This window comes from Phoenix dactylifera, chromosome 13 (assembly GCF_051530095.1).
Source record: "Phoenix dactylifera cultivar Ajwa chromosome 13, Ajwa_hap1_PhDact_Kaust_v1.1, whole genome shotgun sequence".
Lineage (NCBI taxonomy): Eukaryota > Viridiplantae > Streptophyta > Magnoliopsida > Arecales > Arecaceae > Phoenix > Phoenix dactylifera.
The window spans coordinates 21781931-21802835 of record NC_143202.1 but is presented as its reverse complement, the minus strand read 5'-3'; the positions used below and the strand labels follow the sequence as shown (position 1 = coordinate 21802835).

Here is a 20905-nt window from a genome sequence, read left to right as displayed (position 1 = left end):
TACAATCAGGATAGTAATGGATTTAGGGTCATCAAATGTGCTAAACACAATGATCTACTTTTTAAAGGATTCCGTCTGAGTTGCATGATAATATCTGACTTAAAAGTGATATAATTCCTCTTAAACCCCTTGGGTGATAAATTATTGGTACATCAAAACATGGTAAACATGACTAATTTAAAAAAGAATGAAATATTTAATCACTAATCTTACAGGTTTATGAAATGGTGATACGACTGGGCATGTCTTACTTCATGGGTCAAACCTACCCCAGTTAAATAAAACAAAACCCACACCAAATGGCCCAAACCCTAGAGCAGTGAAAGGAATAAAAAGTTTATCCCAGCTAAGTTGCTATATTTAGTTTAATAAATGCTTCACATCATGAAATGAACAAATGCTCTCGGTAACAGGAGTTACAAACAAACCAATTGAAAGAAGAAATTTTGTTGTATCTTAAGGCATTGTTTACCACAGCCATGAAGCGATGTAGAAACAGTGGGATCCACAAAAAAATCGAGAACAATATATAAAGTGAGTTTACAAAAATGATTTATGATTTTTATTGAAGTACAGTTAAGATAGGTATAGCACTTCAAGTCAAAATTATATAGTATTTGTCTGTCGAAATAATTGCAGGAAAATCCCATAGTTATCCCCTTATTTCCTTTCTCGATCTTATTCAAAAAGCCAAGATAGGTAGTAAGTAATTTTACTAGAGCTGCAGTCATCTACTCATCATATGAGAACAAAGATCTAAGCTTAGATTAAACAACCACATCACTTTAGTTCTCCTACTTGCGGAAAAATGGATTGAGACCAGAAAATAGAAAATTATCATAGTTTTTCATCAGCAGTTGTTCTTGGTTGAAAGGCCAATCTGTTTTTGAGTAAGGTTGGAGGAACCAATACCGAGCACCGTACCAGTTCTCCGGCGGCACAAGTCGATACGGACCGTGCCGAGCCCGTACCGATAGAGAAAAATGCCGGAGCCGGAGAAAAAGAAGAGAAAAAGAGAGCGAGTGGAGAAAGAAAGGTGAACGAGGGGCGGCGGATAGCAGCGGAGAGCCCCGGGGGGAGGGGGGCCGGGGGGCAAAGACCGAGGTCGCGGCCGCATTCCTGTTTCGAATTGGGACAGGCGGAACGGACGGTTCGGCTAGGTTTCGCATTCCTTGTTTGTGAGACATGACCATCCATCCTCGATAATTAGATAATCAAATAGAATTGTCAATATAAAGGCATTCATTTTGCCATTCAAATAACATCACCAGCAAACAGATATGTCCTATCCTACCATCTGATTGCATCACAAATCTCGAAGCCCAAAACTCTTCAGATGGTGGTAGGATCCTGAACGAGGATCATGTACCATATAAAGTGGTAATTGATGGAGACCGAGTTCTACACCAGGGTTTAACATTTCATGGTAGTTTTTCATTTCTTCTGTTGCTTCTATTAGTTTTTTTCACTTTTATAGCATAGAATTTTTATTTTTTTACATAAAACTCATATCATGTCATTCCATTATTATGATTTATTTAGTTCGTGAAAAGAATTTTTTCTCTAGATTTTTTTTTCTGGAAAGCTAGTATATGGATATATGATGTTTGAGAAAGTATTTTTTTTATATTTGATTGACTAAAGAGAAACTGGCATATTTCAGAGCGACTTATATTTAGTTAAGTATTTACTTTTCTTGAAAAGTTGTGTAAAATACCTTTTATACTCTCAATAAAAAAAAAATCTTAGTTCATTCTATCTAAAAGCTGAAATATATCTTTTAAAAAAAATTACTCCAATTTTCAATTAGTGGGAATTGAATTTTTTTATATTCTACATGAATTTTCTTTTCTATAAAACGTAAGAATCTCACTCCCATAAAAAAGCTATTTTTCTGCCTCTTCTTTAAAAACTCTAACCCAATATAAAGCCATTCTCCATTTTTCCGTTGAACATAATTTCCCCTCTCTTCTTCTGGCGAACCAAACGTGTCTTAAGTCCTTCTTCTTGGGTAGAAAAAAAATAATAATTCTCACTTCTCCGCGATATCCCTAGTACATATCTTCTAAATGCCTTCAAAAAGGTGGGAGACAGGTACATACCAGTTAGTAAGACACCATACAATAGCGGGTCTCTACGTTCTCACATCCATGCTGCACTTTAATTGGAAATTATTCCCAATAAATATTTTATATACATCTTATGAAGAGAACATTCCTACAAATACTACGGTTTCTGGTCATCAATTGGCTTTTCATAATATGGGTGAGATTCTCTACCCTGATTGATTGACTTGCTAAGGCCTGTCTTAATTTTTCACCAGAAAAAAAAAAGGCCTGTCTTAACTTAGAATTCAAACCGTAGGTCAGAAAATAGACCTGGTGTTCAACTTGAGCTCATCTTTATTAATATAAGGCTTGTTTGATGCACACTTGTAGCCAGCATGAACCCATCAATGGTTCATTGGAAGTAACTTCCAGCCTCCTGATTTAACCCAAATTTACTGGCACAACTGTTGACAAGTACAGGTTCAGCAGAAATCCATCAAACACATGAAAAAGGCTTGCTTAAAATCTATCAGAATCCGCAAACCAGTGTTGGCTCACAGTACACCTACCAGTAGCTTGAGATGTATCTCTGGATCAAACAGTGTGACTTAATCAGATCAGATACCATAAATCCTTTGGAACGACGACATAATAAAGTATAAGATCTCATTGCTGTTCTTGCAGTAAGAAAATTGAAAAAATTGACTTGATAGATCACGAACAACCAAAAGATGAGATTTATTATTAAAGCAAATTACCCATTTCATAAATAGCAGTGAAGGCTCATCTGTCAGACAATATTATAATGCAAGAAAAATTAACTAAGAATTGAGTAACTTCATGCACCCGATTTATGCTTCTTAAGTGGTTATTTATTGCCTGGATGATTGTATTATTTTCCCCTTTGCAAACAAATAGAAACAGATATTTCTGCACTCCAGCGCATCTCCCATTAGAAAAACTTGGCTTTCAAGAGCTAATGAGCAGAACAAATATACAGGTAGCACCTATGATCTGCAAGCAACAAAATCATCCCTCATCTGACTCCAACTGCCATGTTGTATTGAACTTTTACTTCACAAACAGCCAAAGCTATAGAATTAACTAACCAATAACAATTGTCTGAAAAAACAAAAATTCATTAATAAATATCAGCGCAAAAATATTATATCAGACGCCTCATCTGATTTTTACACAAGGACAGCTTTGCAAATAAGATTTAGATGAAACATACATGTCAAAATCAAAGAAGAGTATCCCAGGACGACTTTTCTCCTCATGTTGTGAACAATAGGTACAAAAGGCCTTTAAGATATTCAACTATTTCAGATCCTCCAAGTTTTGAACTTCCATAAACTCTGTCAACAAAGGTTATGGGAACCTACAACCAAAACGACATCAAACTATGTCAAGATCTTAGAACTACAGGTGCTTCTGCTGTTAATAAATTGCAGAATTTATAGCATTGGAAAAGCATATAACATCATTTTCAACATCTTGAGATGTACTAGAAGAATAATCTAAGCTCTTGACTAATTCCTAAATGAAATCACCAAACAGATGCCATAACAAAGTTAAGCTCAAAATGACACCACTGTTCTCTAATGCAAAGAGCACAAATGCATGTAAGAGTTGCTTGAGCCAAAACACGGCCAAACAGAAAACAGGCAGAAGTCTACTGCAACAACCAAAAAATTGAGGCTATATTCCATACCTCTTCAATGTGATACCCTTTCCTTGAAGGTCTCACAATCATCTCCATCTGAAAGACATAACCTTTACTAACACATGAATTTATCACATCTTCAAGAACAGACCGCTCATATAGCCTGTTTAACGGAAATAACACAAGTTAGGGATTCAAAACAAAGGGCTGCATGATTTTCCCAGCTGAAAAGAGGTACCTGAAAGATCCAGTCAAATCTGATACGCCTGGCCATAAAAGTGTCTGTGCAAGTACATTTGCTCCCCTACTTGTCAGTTTGCGCATGAGGTTCCATCCATGAATGCCACCATTTCTAACATAACGGGTCCCAGTAACGATATTTGCACCAGTTTCCTTTTGCTTCCTTTTTTGCAAGTTGTATATAAGACACTATTATAAAATCTAAATGATTCACATGATGAGTGAATCCTACTTATTTATGATAAACAAACAATGCACAGATTAATGGAAGAATCTTTTAATTTAAAATGTTAGGCAGTATCTTATTTATGATAAACAAATGCTACTTATGTTTAAAATAAGGGGATCACAAAAAGAACTAGGTCCTTCCTTTCCAAAAACAATATTTTCTACTGAATGAGGAATGTTCTAATAGAGAAACATCTAGATATTTGCAGAAATGATTATGAGGTGCTTTGTTGGAAGTCTTACCTGATGAAGCTTGGTAAATATTTGGGCTGCAAACAAGAATATAACATAATTAAAGAAAATAAAGTAAGAAAAACTGAAAATCAATATCTTTGAAAACTCAGTATGCCAGATATGCTAGATATTTGAAACAAGAAAGAAAAAAAACTAAAAAACTCATACATGGTGGGAAAGATCAGCATCCATAATTATAACAAACTCTCCAGATGCATGTTTCAGCCCATGAAAATAAGCAGTTCCTGGAACAGTATTCTGCATCAGGGACTAATTTTTTTATTTCCATGTTGAAAATTCTAGATACTTACCTAAGCCAAGCTTCCTTGGTCTTGCTCTTAATAGCTGGCATTATCAAAGAAATGAAATGTTTAAGTATGGGAGGAGGCAATAAAACCAGCAAAAAAGTTCAATATATCTAAAACAAAGATCAAATCTTTTGAGCACAAATAATTAATGTAGGAATTTACAATGCGATCTTCCCCATATACTTGCTGCAATTGTTTAACAACGTCTTGAGTTCCATCAGGACTTCCATCATCCACAACAATGACTTCAAAATCAACATCCCTGAATCAAACACAGGAAGGATGGAATGCCAATATTAGTTCTAAAAGCATAAATATAATGACAGTCATGAAGTAATAGAACACAATCAAAGAGAAATTCCCCTCCTAACAAGATTAATGTCAAAGAATGACGATAGTCCAAGGTGTCCGATCTTATGTCTTCATACACATGGCACTGGAACAGGTAACCAGATAAGTTGCAAACTCAAGATGATAATCAGAGTCTTACCAATCAAGCTGATGGAACCTTGTTATGGAAACAATACAACTCTCTTGCAATAAAAATATTCATTCTAACAATACTAACACTAAAATATGCATAACTCATGCTTTTGTTTGGTTTACAAATATTACCTCAGAAACGTAATACGAACAATTGGATCTGATAGAATTATTTGTTGAAAAAATATGATACAAGGAAAACTATCTATTTACCTATAAAGAAACTCTTCTATAGTCAATGTAGAATTGCTCAAGGAAGGTAACTTGGCCAAATAGATTGCAATATTGTAGTTTAACACTTGCAGAAGATTCGCCTGGTTAAGATGCCCCAAAAGCTTACATGACAAACTATAATGACCTAAAAAGTCCTCAAGGCTACTAAGACTAGAACTTTAAATAAATCTGGAAATGGGCTTTTAATCCAATCCTGAACCTAATAATCTAGAAAAATTTTGGAGATGAAGACTAACTATAAATCCATGCCTAAAGGGAATTGACCTGACGGAATAATTGAATGTTCAAGCTAGTAACCACACCACCATCATATGAATACCTACATTCACATGCATGTGTGCATTTTGTTTTCAGGATTTAATAATAAATATTATTTCATCATTTAATTTTAGCACTACTCACCAGTTATTTTAAATTTAGATAAATCTTTCAAGCTGACATAATGTCAATCTAAATGACAAGCACAAACTGAAATTATTTTCAGGATTCATTTATTCTCACATTTTCAGACCCATAATGGATGTACAGTTAAAATTCTGCGAAGGAATGGATCTTTATCTGGCCATTTTTTAGATCTTGAGCAACATTCTCCTATTTTTCTTACATTAATGATTAAATGGAACAAAAAGAGAAAAGAAGAAAAAGACTTGCCAGGGTTGAACAAATGTGCACTAATACTTGGCATTTTTTATAAAGCATTAGTTTAACAAATTAATAGAGCAAGTTTGTTTAAGTAATGGCAACATGAATTATTTCAGGCCCCTCTATCAGCTGGATCCAGTTAATATGAATGTAATGGAAGGAGTGGCATAATTACGTTTACCATAAAAGGAGAAAAATTAAATGATGGTGATCGGTATCTTATTCATTATCTGTCACACCTTACCACATATCAGGAAGCCACAGGTCAAAAACTTAAAGCTCTTCAAAAAGGATTCTTATAGAAAAAATTCCTATCATTTGATACTCTACAAGCTTTCATTGATGCCAATGAGGGAGTCGGAACTTTCTACATGTAACCTAGATTATTTCAGGACATCACTCCTTGAAGATTTGAACCACAAAAAGGATAGATCGGGGACTGATCTGACTAAAAGCCAGGGTGAACAGCCCCCTTCTTACGGCTATCACTGCCAAACTGCTTCTGATATGAAATTAGATACGAGCTGTATATGACTGCATTTTATTGCAAAACGGAATAAGAAAGTGTACATAAGACTGTACAAAGGAGGTAAGTGGAAGAGTTTATGAAGAATCAAGTTAGAGAGGAAGAGGATAAAAAATGGAGAATTGCGAATAAGAGTTAGAGGAAGAAAAGGAAGGGAGAAAAGGAGCCTACAATGTTTTTTATTTCACTAAAAAGTGCTTCATACATGAAGATTTCACTCCATATAACATCAAGCATATATATCCCTGCAATAGACCAGACAAGCCACCCTTCCTATCCCACCTAAAACTCTTAGACTCGAAATAAGCCCAAAAGAAACCAACTATTAAGAAAAAACTTAGATGGACTGGCTGGCCACTTAACTGCAGCCTGCTTTGAGTTTAATTAGAACTTATATAAAGAAAATCACTGACAGATTTCTTGGGCACACAAGCCAGCCAACATTGGTTTCCACTTCCTGCAAACATAATTGAAACAAAACCTAATTGCATGGAAAGATCAAGCTAGATTAAAGCCCAAGAAGAGGAACTAGGATGGGTCAAGACAGACAGGGACAGGTCAAAACACTCATTAACAACAAAATTAAAGAGGAAATTAAAAAAAATAACATTCCTAGGGGTATCAAGACATACCAAGTGTTGATATACAACTGTCCTAGCTCGTCCCGACTGATACCAACTAGGATGGTCAAGACGTCCCAGTTCAATAGAGAACCCATGTCTTCCAACTATTTTGGGCACTGATCTCCCACCTGAATGGTACAATAATGGAAAGACATGCCAGTACCATTGGGATTTAAATCCTTGAACAAAAGCATATCAAACACAATGTTTCATGACCAACATCGAATTCAGCTCTTATCCTAAACATTACTCTAGGCATCATCATTATCCCCTAAGCCCGTCAAGCGTTTCACACAAGCACCATTTATTGGGTTTGTAGCAACTTCCACATCAGCCACCAAAGTTGGACGCATCATCATCTCTTGACTTTCTCAAAACAAGCTATCAACACTCTTATTGATTTACACAAGGTTGAACCCCAATGAAACATCTCCATCTCTGGCCAAATGATGCCATTCAAGGTTACTTACCAAAGCTCTTCTAAATTCCCAAAGTCCAAGTCCCAAGAAAAGTGAAGATAACTATTAACACGATGTATGCCACAGTAGCTGATGTACTCAGAAAGGAAAACAAATGAAACAAACCAAATTTTGTCCAAAAAGACGAAGGTTGTAGCTCAAATCTGTTAAGTACAATAGAAAATCAAAGCATTTTCTTTCATGTCTATTAGATTTGATAGTAGATCAACTCTCTGAATGCATCACATATTCTACACGTATAACACATAATCCACCTTCCTCATTATATGACATTATTGATTATCTATCCAACCACCCCACCCCTAGCAGTTTTCAATTTAACTCACGATTTCAAAAGCATAGAAATACACTATCTCGAAGGATAAAGGAGTCTAAATATAAAGACAATCTGATATTACCACTTTTACATAATTTGCCCTAATAAACTAAAGTTTAAGCATTTTGCATATAAAGTTCATGGCACAAAGGAAATCAAAACATGTAAGAGTTCAATGTCATTACTCATAAAACAATATAACACCAAATAGTCAAAATGTGGTTCCATTGTACAACTAGAAGATGAGACCGAAACAGAAAATTTATAAATATTATGGCGAATATGAGAAGAGATAAACCACATAATTATGGATCAATGAAAACGTATTATAACTTCATCCATCACAGACAACCAAGCACTTGATAATTAGCATACTTATACCACCAATCACACTAAATAAAGAAAAACTCTATTAAAAATGGGACAGTAATAATCATTATTACTTCCACTCTAATAACCAGATCACATGGCAAATTTTTTATTTGGAAAGTTATAATATATGAGGCAACAAATTGGAGACCGTATTTAGTCACTATGAGTGTAAGAGTGAAGGGTGCACTTGAGATGCTTGAAGATAAGGTGGATTATGAGGGCGATGTTAAGGCGCTCATTGTATGTAGGGATGATGATGCTGTATTTGTTCTCCTTGTTATTGTCTTTCCCCATGACCTTTGAGTACCAAGTCCTTTGCAAGTTAACAAACCCTAATACACAAATAAATAATAAAAAGGATCAATACAGATGACTGAGTTGTCAACAGCAATTAATGGCTGAATATATGGTTTACAGTTTAGGGCACTTCGGTTTGATCCACTTTAAAATAATAGCAAACTGGGCTCAAACATAACTTATGTTCCAATTAGGTTCTCTTCAAGGTTTGGTTGCATATTTCAGAAAATGGGAGTTCTATGTCATGGACAGTAAAATTCCTTTATACCAGCCTTGCATGGCACTTGCACAAGGTCCTTTATGCACAAGTCAGCAGTCCACTTGCTGGCACTTACCCTCGTGCATACCCCTTTATAAGAAACCCTAAGGCAAGCCACAAAGATGTGGGGCCACCAACACCCGCAGGAGAACCAAACTTAAGGGAGGCACTCAAATTAAAAGTGGATTCTTTCACTTAGCTATATTTTATTATTACAAGCCATTGTATGTTGTTGGTAGCTACTAATGATTGTTACAATACATCATTCAAAAACATAAATATCTGTTTTAGATTTTTTTTTCCTAAATGATAGCTCGTAATAGTGTTATAATGACTCATTTTAGTTTCCAGTCATTGCAATAAGCAATATTTGGGTTTTTTGTACATAGCCTTGTTAATATGGCTTATTGCATATTTATCCTTTGAAAAACACTATTTGCATATATACCCCTCAAATCATCTTGTTTTTGCAACAATGCCCCTCTCATTAATTTTTGGCTGACTATGTTAATAAGTAATCATTTTAAGTGTAAAAGGACAATATTACACCTTTTAAATAATATTCTTGAAAAAATTATACGAAAATATAACTCTTCACAGTATCAACCAAATGTTAAATCTCTTGGGGTATTGATGCAAAAGGGTAATATTGTCCTTTAGCTAAAAAGGGTTACTTATTAACACCATCAGTCAAAAAACGAACTGGGGGGTTATTGTTGCAAAACAAGATCATTTAAGGGGTATATACAAAAACAAAACCCCTATAGCTTCGATATTCTGGTATTTTACTGTAGATTTTTTACTCTCTCATTGCTCCTTAGGAAGGCTCAAAATTTGACAACCCAGATTTACCATATTAAAACATATAAAAATTTAAAAATATTTTCTTTTAGAAAAGCCCATTTGCTATGCTTTACATGCAGTATGTATTGAATATCTGACCAAAAAAGTGAGTGCCACATGAAAACTACACAAGATTAACATAGCAGCTGGACAATAGTGAAAATGTGTTATTTTTTTTCACCTAAGTGCATTACAAGGTTTATATCAGCTCAATAATCATTCACATTTTTTTAGAACTAATATTTATAAAATATCAATGTAAATTTACCAATTAAATTAAAATAAAATATTTGCCCATAATAGTATAGTTTCAGACAATGGTTATCATATAGCCATTTTCACATTTTGGAGCCCTCCTATTAGAATCACCATATTATCATTAATGCTGACAAAAAGGCTTAGCCATAATACACATTATTTGACTATGTCACTATCTATATAATTATTCTAATTTAAGTATAAATTGACAATACTAACATATAAAGTATGCATCACATCACCTTTTGATGCTATATTGGCTAATTGATTGTTGCAACATATCAATAAAATAATTTGGAAGTTAAGGTTTATGAATTTCTTAGAAACAATTATATAGTTTTTTCTTGGAGAAGAAATTGTTACTTTGTTATAATAACCTATAATTGCCTCAGACCATGACTACAAAATGGTCATAGAAACCATGATGACTTTATCTTTGTTCCCTTTCTTTTTTATCTCCATCCTCTTCCTTTGTAGGAATGCTCCAAGTTGCCTTTCCCTGTTTTGTATTTCAAAATAATAATAACAATAATAAAAGGAATATTGCACCACACCTTCTAAATTAATTGCATGTCTCAAGTATGTTTGATGCATATCTATAGTCATTTGTTTTTATAAGCATTATGTAACTTACCATATAGTAACCTAACCCTCTTATTATAAAGAACTATATCGTGTACACTAAAATGATGACAACAACATTAGTTGCACATCCTTTCTTGACCTCACTTATAGTTAAAGAACTTAATTCTCTTTCATGACCCTCAAACTCTTTTATAGAACTTTAAGGACCTCATACTTCTGATAAATTCAAGGACTTGCAAAATAAATTCCAAATTTGGCTGTTCTGTCAAGACAGCTAGATTTCCTATATGCCTTCTATTTTGATAGTGCCTCTAAGATCAAGATTGCTTCTTCACATCTTCAAAAATTCTTCAAGGTCTAGTGATTCCAGTTCCTTTCATCAAAAATTATTCTTTCAAACTTTACAAAGAGCATTTTCATTTTTCGTTGCATCCTTAACAAATTTTCTGTTTCAAATTTATTCGGCTCTTAAGATTATGTAGCTTGAACTAATTGAGACGCATGGGATCATCATAATAGCCTACTTTTGCAAGGTAGTCTTTCCTATGATCTTTATTTATTTTATTACTAGATGTTATGCTATCTTGCTTTATAACCAACAGACTTTTTTCACCAAGCCAATGCAGCATCTTCTTTTCATTAAAAAAAAAAGATTTTAGATGATAACACATGATGATAATTTCTTCTAATATCTATATCTTTTTCAATCCAACAATATATTCAAAATTCTTATTCAAAGTGCCTTTTTTTTAAACAATCTTTATAGAAAATTCATTTTCATCATCTGCTTCAAGTATTCAAAATTGACGGGCTTGATTACAAGTTGTCATTCCTTTTTCTATCGACGTGTTAAATTTTCTGCAAAATATATAACCATTCGCATTCAAATGCTTTGTTAACCCATCACGTTATTGCTGATGATCATGCTAGACATCGTTTGCCATGCTTAATCCACTTCATTTTCGTTATTAATTTATATCGAACAATTTTCTTTTACCAAAGCGGTTACTTGGGGGAAAAAAAATCCAAAGATCAAACTAATAACTCAGATTGCTGTCATGATATACCATTCAGATCAAACTTACCAATCTGACCTAACGTGCTTTAGGTTAGCAGTGTGAGGAGTCTCCACACTTTCTAGACGCAAAGAATTTTCCTCTTCGTGGGCGGGCGAAAGAAAACAATGGGGAAGGGGAATAGAAGCTAACCCGAGATAAGAACGAACCACCAGAGATCCGAGGATCGGAGATGCCCTTGCGGGACGATCGGAGCGCCGTCGATCGGCCGAGGACGGAGTCCAGGGGGTTCGAGGACGAGAAGGAATCGAAGGGTAAGACGGTGGATTTTGGTTTTGGGGAGGGCGAGTCGGGGGACGTGTTCTCTTGTTCTAAACTCCTGGATATTTCACCGCAAACAACTCTTATTTCTTTATTTATATAATAATTGGTCCTTAATATCCCAGAATTGAATGTCCAGGCTTTATCATCATGTCATCATCATCTTCTTTTTTTTTCTTTCTTCATCATCATTATAATTATTATTTTTTACTTACCAGTTATAATGCAAACAAAAATAATTTCACTACTTATTAACATAAATTATAATTATTATTATTTACTTACTAGTTATTTACTTGACTATCTAAAAAAATTGAACTACTTGTTAACAAGAAATTACTTTACTAATTACATTATTATACAAATTTGAAAATTTTCTAATCGCAAATAATATTAGTTTGAACTAATATTAAAAAGGAACTCCCACATTTGCTACATAACATAAACATGCTCTAAACCATAAGGTGTGATATTCTTGATGCATTGCATTGTTTAAAAAGTTAAAAAATTAAGTATTTTTATTTTAAAGCGAGCAATAACCATTTTCTACTCTCGTCAAATAAATTCTTTTTTTGACTAATAATTTTTCTTGATCATTTTGATGTTTATGTTTTTTCTTGTTGAATAAAATTGAGCAATTGTCACATACACTTGGAGTTTTTTGAGATATTTGAGAAAATTAAAATATTGTCTACGCAATATGATTCTAAATCTAAAAATAAAATCCAGATGGGAATAATAAATAAGCTACAAGAGGATCAATATTTAATATTAGGCTGTTGAAGTTTTTATTTTTAAGTTGTAAATGCATTTTTATTCCAGGGGCTCTGGTTATAGATAGTCTTTTCTTTCTTTTATATGCTTCTTTTGAAAAATCTTTGGTCTACATGCATTCATTTCAATCTTTTATTAATCATAAATATGGTGCTTATGTACAAGAGGTATTTCACTATTATGTATTTGGATTTCTTATTTGGAATTTCTATTGCATGAACTTTCAATTTTATGATATGCTAATTAACATCTCCATCTACCTTTTTTTAATTATTTTATTGGTTATAACTTTTTATCATTATTATTTTGCTAGTTATAAATTAATTTGTTGCAATTTTATGATATCAGATTAACAAATACTAAGTTCACAATAGCTAATGGTTACAGAACAGGAGTCAAAAGCATTATAACCATGCATACATAGGTCTAGAAGGTGGAAGTTCTAGCCAAAATCATGTAGCTAGTCAACTAATCTACTTTTTGCAAATATTTCTTGACCATTATTAAATTTTTATCTTTCATCTTTTTATTTTTTTCTTATCGATCATCAATTCAATGATAACCTGGTGAATGAAGAACTCAATGCTCCATTACTGAATAATAGGAGCCATTCATTAATTATACTTTGCAAAATCTAGAGAACCTGTAGTTGTAAAAATTATACATTAGCAAGCTAGGAGGCGGAAGTACTTCACCCCAGCCAAAACCTCATGGCAAGTCAGGTAAACTAATTTTCTAAATGTTCCTAATTATCATTAAATTTTTATTTTTTAGTACATATTTTGTACATGCTTAGAGAAAGGCCAACACATTGGAATGAAAAACTGCTGAGTATAATGAAGAGTTGGAGTTGGACTCTTAACCAAGTGTTTCTCAAACATAACCATCCACTTTAGTTTTGACTGGAGGCAGGAAACTATATCCAGAAAAACTATTAACTCTATTAGTTCCCAAACTAATAATTTTATATATCTAGTCAATACTTGAGAGAGATTTCAAGTGCTTTCTAACTCCAATTATTTTTTAGAAATAGTCTCAATTATAGGTCTATAGTGAAAGAATTTTAAGTTAGTTCTATATAGTAAGCAATGACTAATGACATTAATAAAGATGTTATAACAGTGGGTGGTGCAATGATATTTAATTAATGTTAAAGACATAGTTACTATTAAGGTATAAGGATCACTATATCCAAAAAAAAATGCATATGCAATGCAACTAAACTATAAAATATTTAACTAAAATTAGTGCCCAGGAGATAACTGCGCAGATGGAGGGTCAAAATTTTCAGGGCTGTTATGTAATCCGATATTACCATAAGGAAGAAAAAGGATACTGTTGCATCATTCAGATGGTGTGGAAATAAGTGGGTTCAAGGATGAGAGAATTGACATGTTTCAATTCATCATTCTAATATAATTTGTTAGCCTTGGCCCCCATACTGCTTCGGCAGCTCCACGTACGGTATTCTTTACCTGAAAGCCCCCACCCCCGAGTTTCCTCAAGGTCAATTTTGATGGCTCAGTATTGGATAGAAGTAGGAGAGGTGGGGCTGGATTCGTCATCAGGGGGCCGAGTTCTTGTGCGATGGCTGCGGGAGGCTGTCAGATCTTCAATACCTCGGTGCCTGAGGCAAAGTTGCAGGCGGCCTGGATGGGTATGTATTACGCGCGGCGAGTGCTTCAGGCGAGTTCAGTCTTACTGGAGGGACATTCAGCTATAGTGATCGGTTGGGTCCGAAAGTGCCCGAGCAGTTATGGAGAAGATCATCCCCTGCTTCACGATATTTGGGAGATGGCGAGGGAGGGTGTCACATTCCAGGCTATGCATGTATATCGTGAGCCAATGAGGCGGCCGACTGGGTGGCAGCTTATGTAGCGAGCCATTCAAGAGGTACCCTATGGCCTAGAGAGAGATATGTCCGGAGCACTTCGGAACCTTTTGTTTTCTGATTCTATTGAGTGTATTTGTACCCGTGATGTATGAAATGCCCGTTCCAGCAAAAAAAATAAAAATAAAAATAAAAATAAAAATAAAAATAAAAAGCCAGTTTCTGAGAGAACCAATCCTTTCCCTTACTAGCTTTAGCTGGTCCACCTTAAAATACAACATAAACAAATATCTTATAATTTCTTGGTTGTTTAGTATGAGTTTTGGGCCAGTTTTCCCAATTTCTATAGTTATATAATAATTGGCCCTTATATTCCCATACATGAATGTTGAAGCTTTTCTATCATCATCATCTGCTTGCTAGGTATAATACACATACAAATGCCAATGGCTGGTAAAGATCTTAGATTTGGAATAATTTAACTAAAGTCTAAATTCTATAAAGACTTTAAAATAATTAACTCATGACAAGCTTTTTTTTTTTTTTTTTTTTTTTTCTATTCGTTGTTTCCAAAGTCAATGTTAGGATCTGTTGTTTTATAGAAATCCAGCATATTTTAAAAACTTTTAGAAAAAAAAAATCTAATTAAGACTATTACAAAAAATGTTAAATTTTAACAGATTAGAGATATTCTTGGAATCGGAAAAAATAAGGAAAAGAATGAGAAGAGTGAGTACCAAAAGTTCATCAAATTGATGGGAGGTATCGCACTGGCACCCTGAGTTCAAGACTGGTCAACACCACTTTGACATTATTTACCTCAATAAATTAGGCACCCACCGATTGTCAAAAAGAAAGAAAAGAACAAGAAAGGCAAGTCATTCGATATAACATAATCATATTTTATATCCACTTCTTGTCAGCAACTTCTGCTGCAATTTCATTACTTCCATCAAACATGAGAAAATTCTCCCTCCTTAGTTTCTTTTCTTTTACTTTATCTTTTTTTTTTCTTTTTCATTTTATGAGAACCAAGGAGTCTAAAAGTTCTACAAACCTTCTTTAGATCTTCATCTTTATCAATATCTAGAGAAAAATACTATATACAAATTTTTTTTTTTGCATACATACACACCTAAATATTGAAATTTGCGTGAATACCATCCCAAAATTGATATTTATATATATATCATTAGTTTTGTATGTATACACCTTTTTTTTTTTTTGTGTATGCACCCATGCCATTTAACGCCGTTAAGAAGTTAGCAATTTAAAATTGAAATGACTGAAATACTCTTAACAGAAAAACACACAAAAAGAAACGCTTATAAGGGTATATATGCAAATATCAATTTTATGAAAATATTCATACAATTTTATATATTTAAGAGGATATACACGCAAAACAATTTTTGAATTTTTGCATAAATACCTTTGAATACCTTTAATATAGTGATTCAACTGACGTGATCACTCAAAATTATATTTATTTAAATTAAATATTAATTAAAATTATGAAATTATTTTTTTATCTTTAAAGCTTAACGGTTCTCACTGGAAACTAATAGCTTTACTTTCTTTGAGAAATTTTCTGATCTCTCTAGATCCTTCTCTTTCACTCCTCCATTCGAAATCAAATCCATCCTCTCAACTCCTTTCTTCGTTATAGGCAGTCCTTCTCCCTCTCTTTTGTTCGTCAAAGTTCTTTTCGTCGGAATCTAAGTTCCTCTCAATGCTGCCGAAGTTCTTCCTTCATTATATTCTTTTTAACATAAAAATGGTTAGGTCCTGCCTTTAACTTTATGGATTATTTAAAGAAAAACATTGTGAGAGATTTGCAACATTTACATTTTAATGTATGAGATTTGCTATGTTTCTCTTTTAGAGCTAGAAATTTCTCATGTGCAGGTTGATTGCTAATTTAAAATTGTTGTGACAAAATGGACCACATACACTAGATCTTTTCTTCTTCCAGAAATTGAAGCTCCAAAAAAAAAGGCTTAACATATACAACGTAAAGGATGGTCTTCTACTACATGACCGTGGAGGTTGTTAGTAAATATGAAGAGTTCTGAAATCCTTCAATAATTTTGCTTAGAGATCATTGATGTTGTTCTTCCACCCATGAGCACAACAATAGCAAGAAAACTTGATCATTGCAATCAATCGTATGCCTTTAAGAAATTATAATGTCTTTCTAGATTCTGATATATGTCCTTATATGCATCTATACAAATAAATATTACAAGCCAGTTTTTGATAAAATAAAATTTAGTGGTTGTTATAAATGAAGAAAATAAAGTAAAATAATGTTATGATTAGCGAAAGAACTTCTATAACTCTTTTTGTTATCTAATTGGGGAATTTATCTTGTTTTGAGCAATATTTTGTAGAAAATATTAAAGAGTAGGTGCTAGACTAATCTGAGTGTTAAAACAACTTAATGGTGTTCAATGGTGTGGGTAGATATGTAAGAAAAAAAGAAAAAAAAGAATGATATACATACAAACAAGTGTTTTCTAAGGATATACATACAAATATCAAGTTTGAAAAAATATTCAGGTAAATTTTAATATTTAAGAGGGTATGTCAAAAAAAAACCTATAAAAAAAGCGACTACAATTATAACTGCAGCCTTCAAGCAAAATCAAGCAGTTTTTTCCATCTTAGAAAGCTTGAAGACCTCAAATTCAACAGATAAGCTCCCAGTTGGATTTTGATCTAGAGCAAGACACAGAAGCACTCCTACGCGTGCACCTGCATCCAGGAAGAGAGCCAGCTTTCTAGGTTTCCTACGACAGGTTGTGAATTACTTCAGGCGAAACAAGCTATCCATCCTACTTGTTTATCAAGGGCTAACACAGCAAAGCTATCAAGAAGGCCATCAAAAGTAGGAGGATGCAACTCAGTCACTCCCTCTGTAACTACATGTCCTATCTAATAAACCCGAGGGGTAGACAATGTCACTCACCTTTTTTATCAGGAGAAGTCCATTGTCATAACTCCAAATCTGCAGCAAGTTTACATTCTTCATACCCACAATTTTTTAAGGAGCATGGATCCTCTCCGTTTCTTGTTTCCATCATTGCCCTGTTCCTTTCCATGTTGGTTGGAAATTTTTGGACAGGGTACAACATGATCTGGAGGGCTTCCCAGAGTCTATTGGGAGACCTGCTTCAATCTGAAGTAGGTGATTTAATAGGACCTCACAGGAGAAAAACAGAAATTATAGAGAATCCAATTTCTCTCGAGAATCCATAAGTAATGGCATCCCCTTTGATTAGTCTGACCACCATCATCCACATGCAGATATTAGGATTGAGCACAAATCAAATCCTTCTTGTGAGACATAGAAGATACTAAAGAAAGAGCTGAGAAGCAAACCAGCACTTTGTAAATTGCCAAGTTGGATACAGGGTAATTACATGGATCTCCTCATTTTAAAAAAGTTCAAAATACTCTCGAGTCTATAACCTACAAAGTATCTTTGTATTAGCATACTTGCAAACCCTGCCACATAAAACCCCTCATGCTTACCATCTTCTTGTTGAGCCACTGTACTTACCACTTCTTGAACTGGAATACTAGCCCTTTGAATTAGCGTACTTTCCATTTGAACCTGCATACTTCCTGTTTGAAGTAGCATCCTTAACATTTCTTGTGCTAGCATACTTGGCCTCTTTTCCTCTTAATAATGCAAGAGTTGGACCTAGGGCACTTCCCCTCAAAGATCTGCATGACGATGAGGTAGTGCTGGTGTTTTTATTTGAGGTCCAACTATCCCAACCATTGTTTTGCTGAAGCTCAGCCCTTTTCTCAGTTAAAGCCTGTTCAAATTGCTCCCAGCGCATATTAGGTCTTCTTTCTACAAAACAAGATCATGCATGAGTTTTGAATATAAATAACGAAGCATCATATCTACAGAGAACAGATTGTACTTAAGCAAAGCATTTTAAGCAAATAATGAAGCAAGAAAATATCCAATCCGTGCTGTTACTCAACTAATTCTAGTAGATAGATACCTGCAAGAGGGGTAACTGACTTTGCAGCATTATTTTTAGCCAAGGAGGCTTCCCAATTGTTTAATGGGGCTGCTGCCATGGTCCTTTCGCCTTGAAGAGTATGTACATTTTCTGTTTTTGACTCATTTGGCTTCAATAAACGAACATCAAGGAGTGATGGATATTCGATCTGGTTTAACAGTTGTGATTATCAACTTTTGTCATAATCAACTCCCGAAAAAATAAACAGTCACCAAAAATTCCATGGAGAAGTACACAAACACTAATTTAACAGATACCTCCAAAGAGCCATCTTCTCTGTAATGTGAAACGTCTGGTTGCTGTGCCGATTCCTCTATGCCGTTCTTTTCATTGGAAAAAAGTGGGTATTCTGGGACAGTTACCAAAACAATTTTCTTGTATACGGAATCATATGATGAAACTTTTCCGACCTACAATAATAGTCAAACCCAGACATTACTCAAGTGCATTACAATAATCATTAAATGACTCAATGTGATAATATTTTTATTTAATCCAAGTTGTGATATTCATATTTAAGGATGAAAACAACAATTAATGTGACTATCAATTTTCTTCAACATATAGATAAGTCATACTCGAAAAGGAGAAAGCCCAGGGCACCATGATGATGATAACTCAACTAATCGATACACAAGCACGTCACCTTCCTGCAACAAATTCAAGTGTTGTTATTTCAATCTGCCGTAATAATAACTGCATTAACTATGGCAGAAGAAAAGGAAAAAGTAGGTGCAGAATAGACACAGCTTGGCTTCTTTGAAATTACATATTACAATTGTACCAATTGTTTATGTAGAGAGATAATTTACAAACTCAAATCCAACACTTTTGCCGATGTACTAGTGCTAAAGAACTTTCTGGCAGAATGGTAAAAAATGCACGTCAAGACATAAATAATAGTTCCTTTTTAAGTTTTTTAGAAAGCATCCAAAAAAATCATCATGGTCCTTTTATACACTTGAACCGCCAGAAGAATACGAGGGAAGCAAACCTGAGGAAGGCGTGTTAAAGGATAAAGGCTCTCAAAATCTATATGGCCATCTACATTTTCTTCTTCTGCAACAGTTTTTTCATTAGACGCTCCAGTACAAGAATTATCCTCATTCTTCCTGCTTAAGGTCTTCTCCCTGCCCCACTTCTGCCCCTTCTTCTTGCTGGTAGTTCCATGCCACTGCAGAGTTTCCTGGAGCATAAGAGCATGGCATATGCGACTAAGAAATGAGAATGATTGGCAATCATATGTGGGTTTAAATCAATTAAAAACTTTTAAACAAAAACTGAATTTCATCAATTCCAACACATATTTCATGCAATTGTAAGGTTGTGAGAAACATGAGCCATCCACTTCCCAGAAAGCATGCAGATATCAAGAGCTGTGTTGCATATGAATAAAGGATAATGTAAAACATCATATAGTTACCAACTTGATACAGCCTTACAAGTTTCCAGATCAATGTTTGACAAGAAACAGTATGAAAGGATCACATGCACTTCTTGACATGAACTATTTTGATTTTTCATGTGTCCTACAAAGAGTCTTTATATTATGCAATTAAGTCTCTTCAAAGGGCAATCAAATAGATCATATAAATGATTACCTTCCAGGGGTATCTCTCCAACCCAAATATCGCAGAACCGGTACCGGTCCGCATACCGGTCGGTGCCGGTACTGGTTTAGACTGGTTCGAACTGATCCAAACCGACAAAAAAGCGCGCGCGCAGCGCTCGCGCGGCGCGCCATGGCATTACAGCCATAGACCGTGGCATTGAATGCCACAACCTGGCCAAAAAGACCACAGTGTGTCATGGCATTAATGAATTCCACAACCAAGCTTGGCATTAAAATGCCACAAGTTGTGGCATTAAATGCCACAGATTAAACTGAACTTGGTGCTGCTTCGGCCTTATATCGGCTGGTTTCGGCCTCGTAGGGGCTAGAACCATTTTGTATAGCCAAACCGGACCAGTCGGCGCTGGTACCGGTTCGGTATGTGCTGAATTGGCCGGTACGGGCCGGTTCAGCATACCTTGCTCCAACGAGGTCTGCCATACCGACCGTACCGACGTACCGGTGAGCGCTGATACCGGTTCGGACCGGTACCACTGGTTCGGCTTGGTTCACGCATCCAACCCCATCAATCTCACACAAGAGAAAAAACTGTCCCGTGGAAGAATCTTTGTAAGTGCATCCGACTGGTTCTTCTTCGTATAAACTTTCACCAGCATCACTTCACCATCCTCTACTAACTCTCTAATCCTGTGGTACCTCATGTCTA

At 34.7% G+C, this 20905-nt stretch overlaps 2 protein-coding genes across 9 annotated transcripts in view; both read right to left on the bottom strand.

Annotated features, from left to right (window-relative positions):
- Window positions 1-3123: 3123 nt before the first annotated feature.
- On the bottom strand, window positions 3124-12057 carry LOC103704951 (dolichol-phosphate mannosyltransferase subunit 1). Of its 3 annotated transcripts, none has more exons than XM_088710060.1 (9): window positions 11850-12057; window positions 7242-8731; window positions 4887-4986; window positions 4728-4761; window positions 4585-4661; window positions 4426-4451; window positions 3953-4117; window positions 3763-3877; window positions 3124-3429 (listed from the first exon to the last, which is right to left on the bottom strand). In XM_088710060.1, exons 2-9 carry the CDS (start codon window positions 7325-7327, stop codon window positions 3325-3327), a joined length of 708 nt encoding a protein of 235 aa, XP_088566186.1. In that variant the 5' UTR covers window positions 7328-8731; window positions 11850-12057; the 3' UTR covers window positions 3124-3324. The 3 variants fall into 3 exon arrangements, with proteins under 3 accessions (XP_088566186.1, XP_008786710.3, XP_088566185.1); XM_008788488.5 differs by having other exon boundaries at window positions 8587-8731; window positions 11850-12055; XM_088710059.2 differs by lacking the exon at window positions 11850-12057 and adding an exon at window positions 11727-11846 and having other exon boundaries at window positions 8587-8731.
- A 5883-nt stretch (window positions 12058-17940) lies between these two features.
- LOC103704952 (coilin-like) overlaps window positions 17941-20905 on the bottom strand; it is a 46742-nt gene continuing 43777 nt past the window's right edge. For 5 of the 6 annotated variants that reach the window (XM_039130927.3, XM_039130929.2, XM_088710058.1 and 2 more), the window contains 5 exons: window positions 19621-19812; window positions 19205-19276; window positions 18884-19036; window positions 18606-18774; window positions 17941-18448 (listed from right to left, as the gene is read on the bottom strand). In XM_039130927.3, coding sequence (XP_038986855.2) covers window positions 18168-18448; window positions 18606-18774; window positions 18884-19036; window positions 19205-19276; window positions 19621-19812 — 867 coding nt within the window. In that variant the 3' untranslated portion in view covers window positions 17941-18167. The remainder of the gene's footprint in view (window positions 18449-18605; window positions 18775-18883; window positions 19037-19204; window positions 19277-19620; window positions 19813-20905) is intronic. The other variant, XM_008788492.6, reaches the window with a different exon arrangement.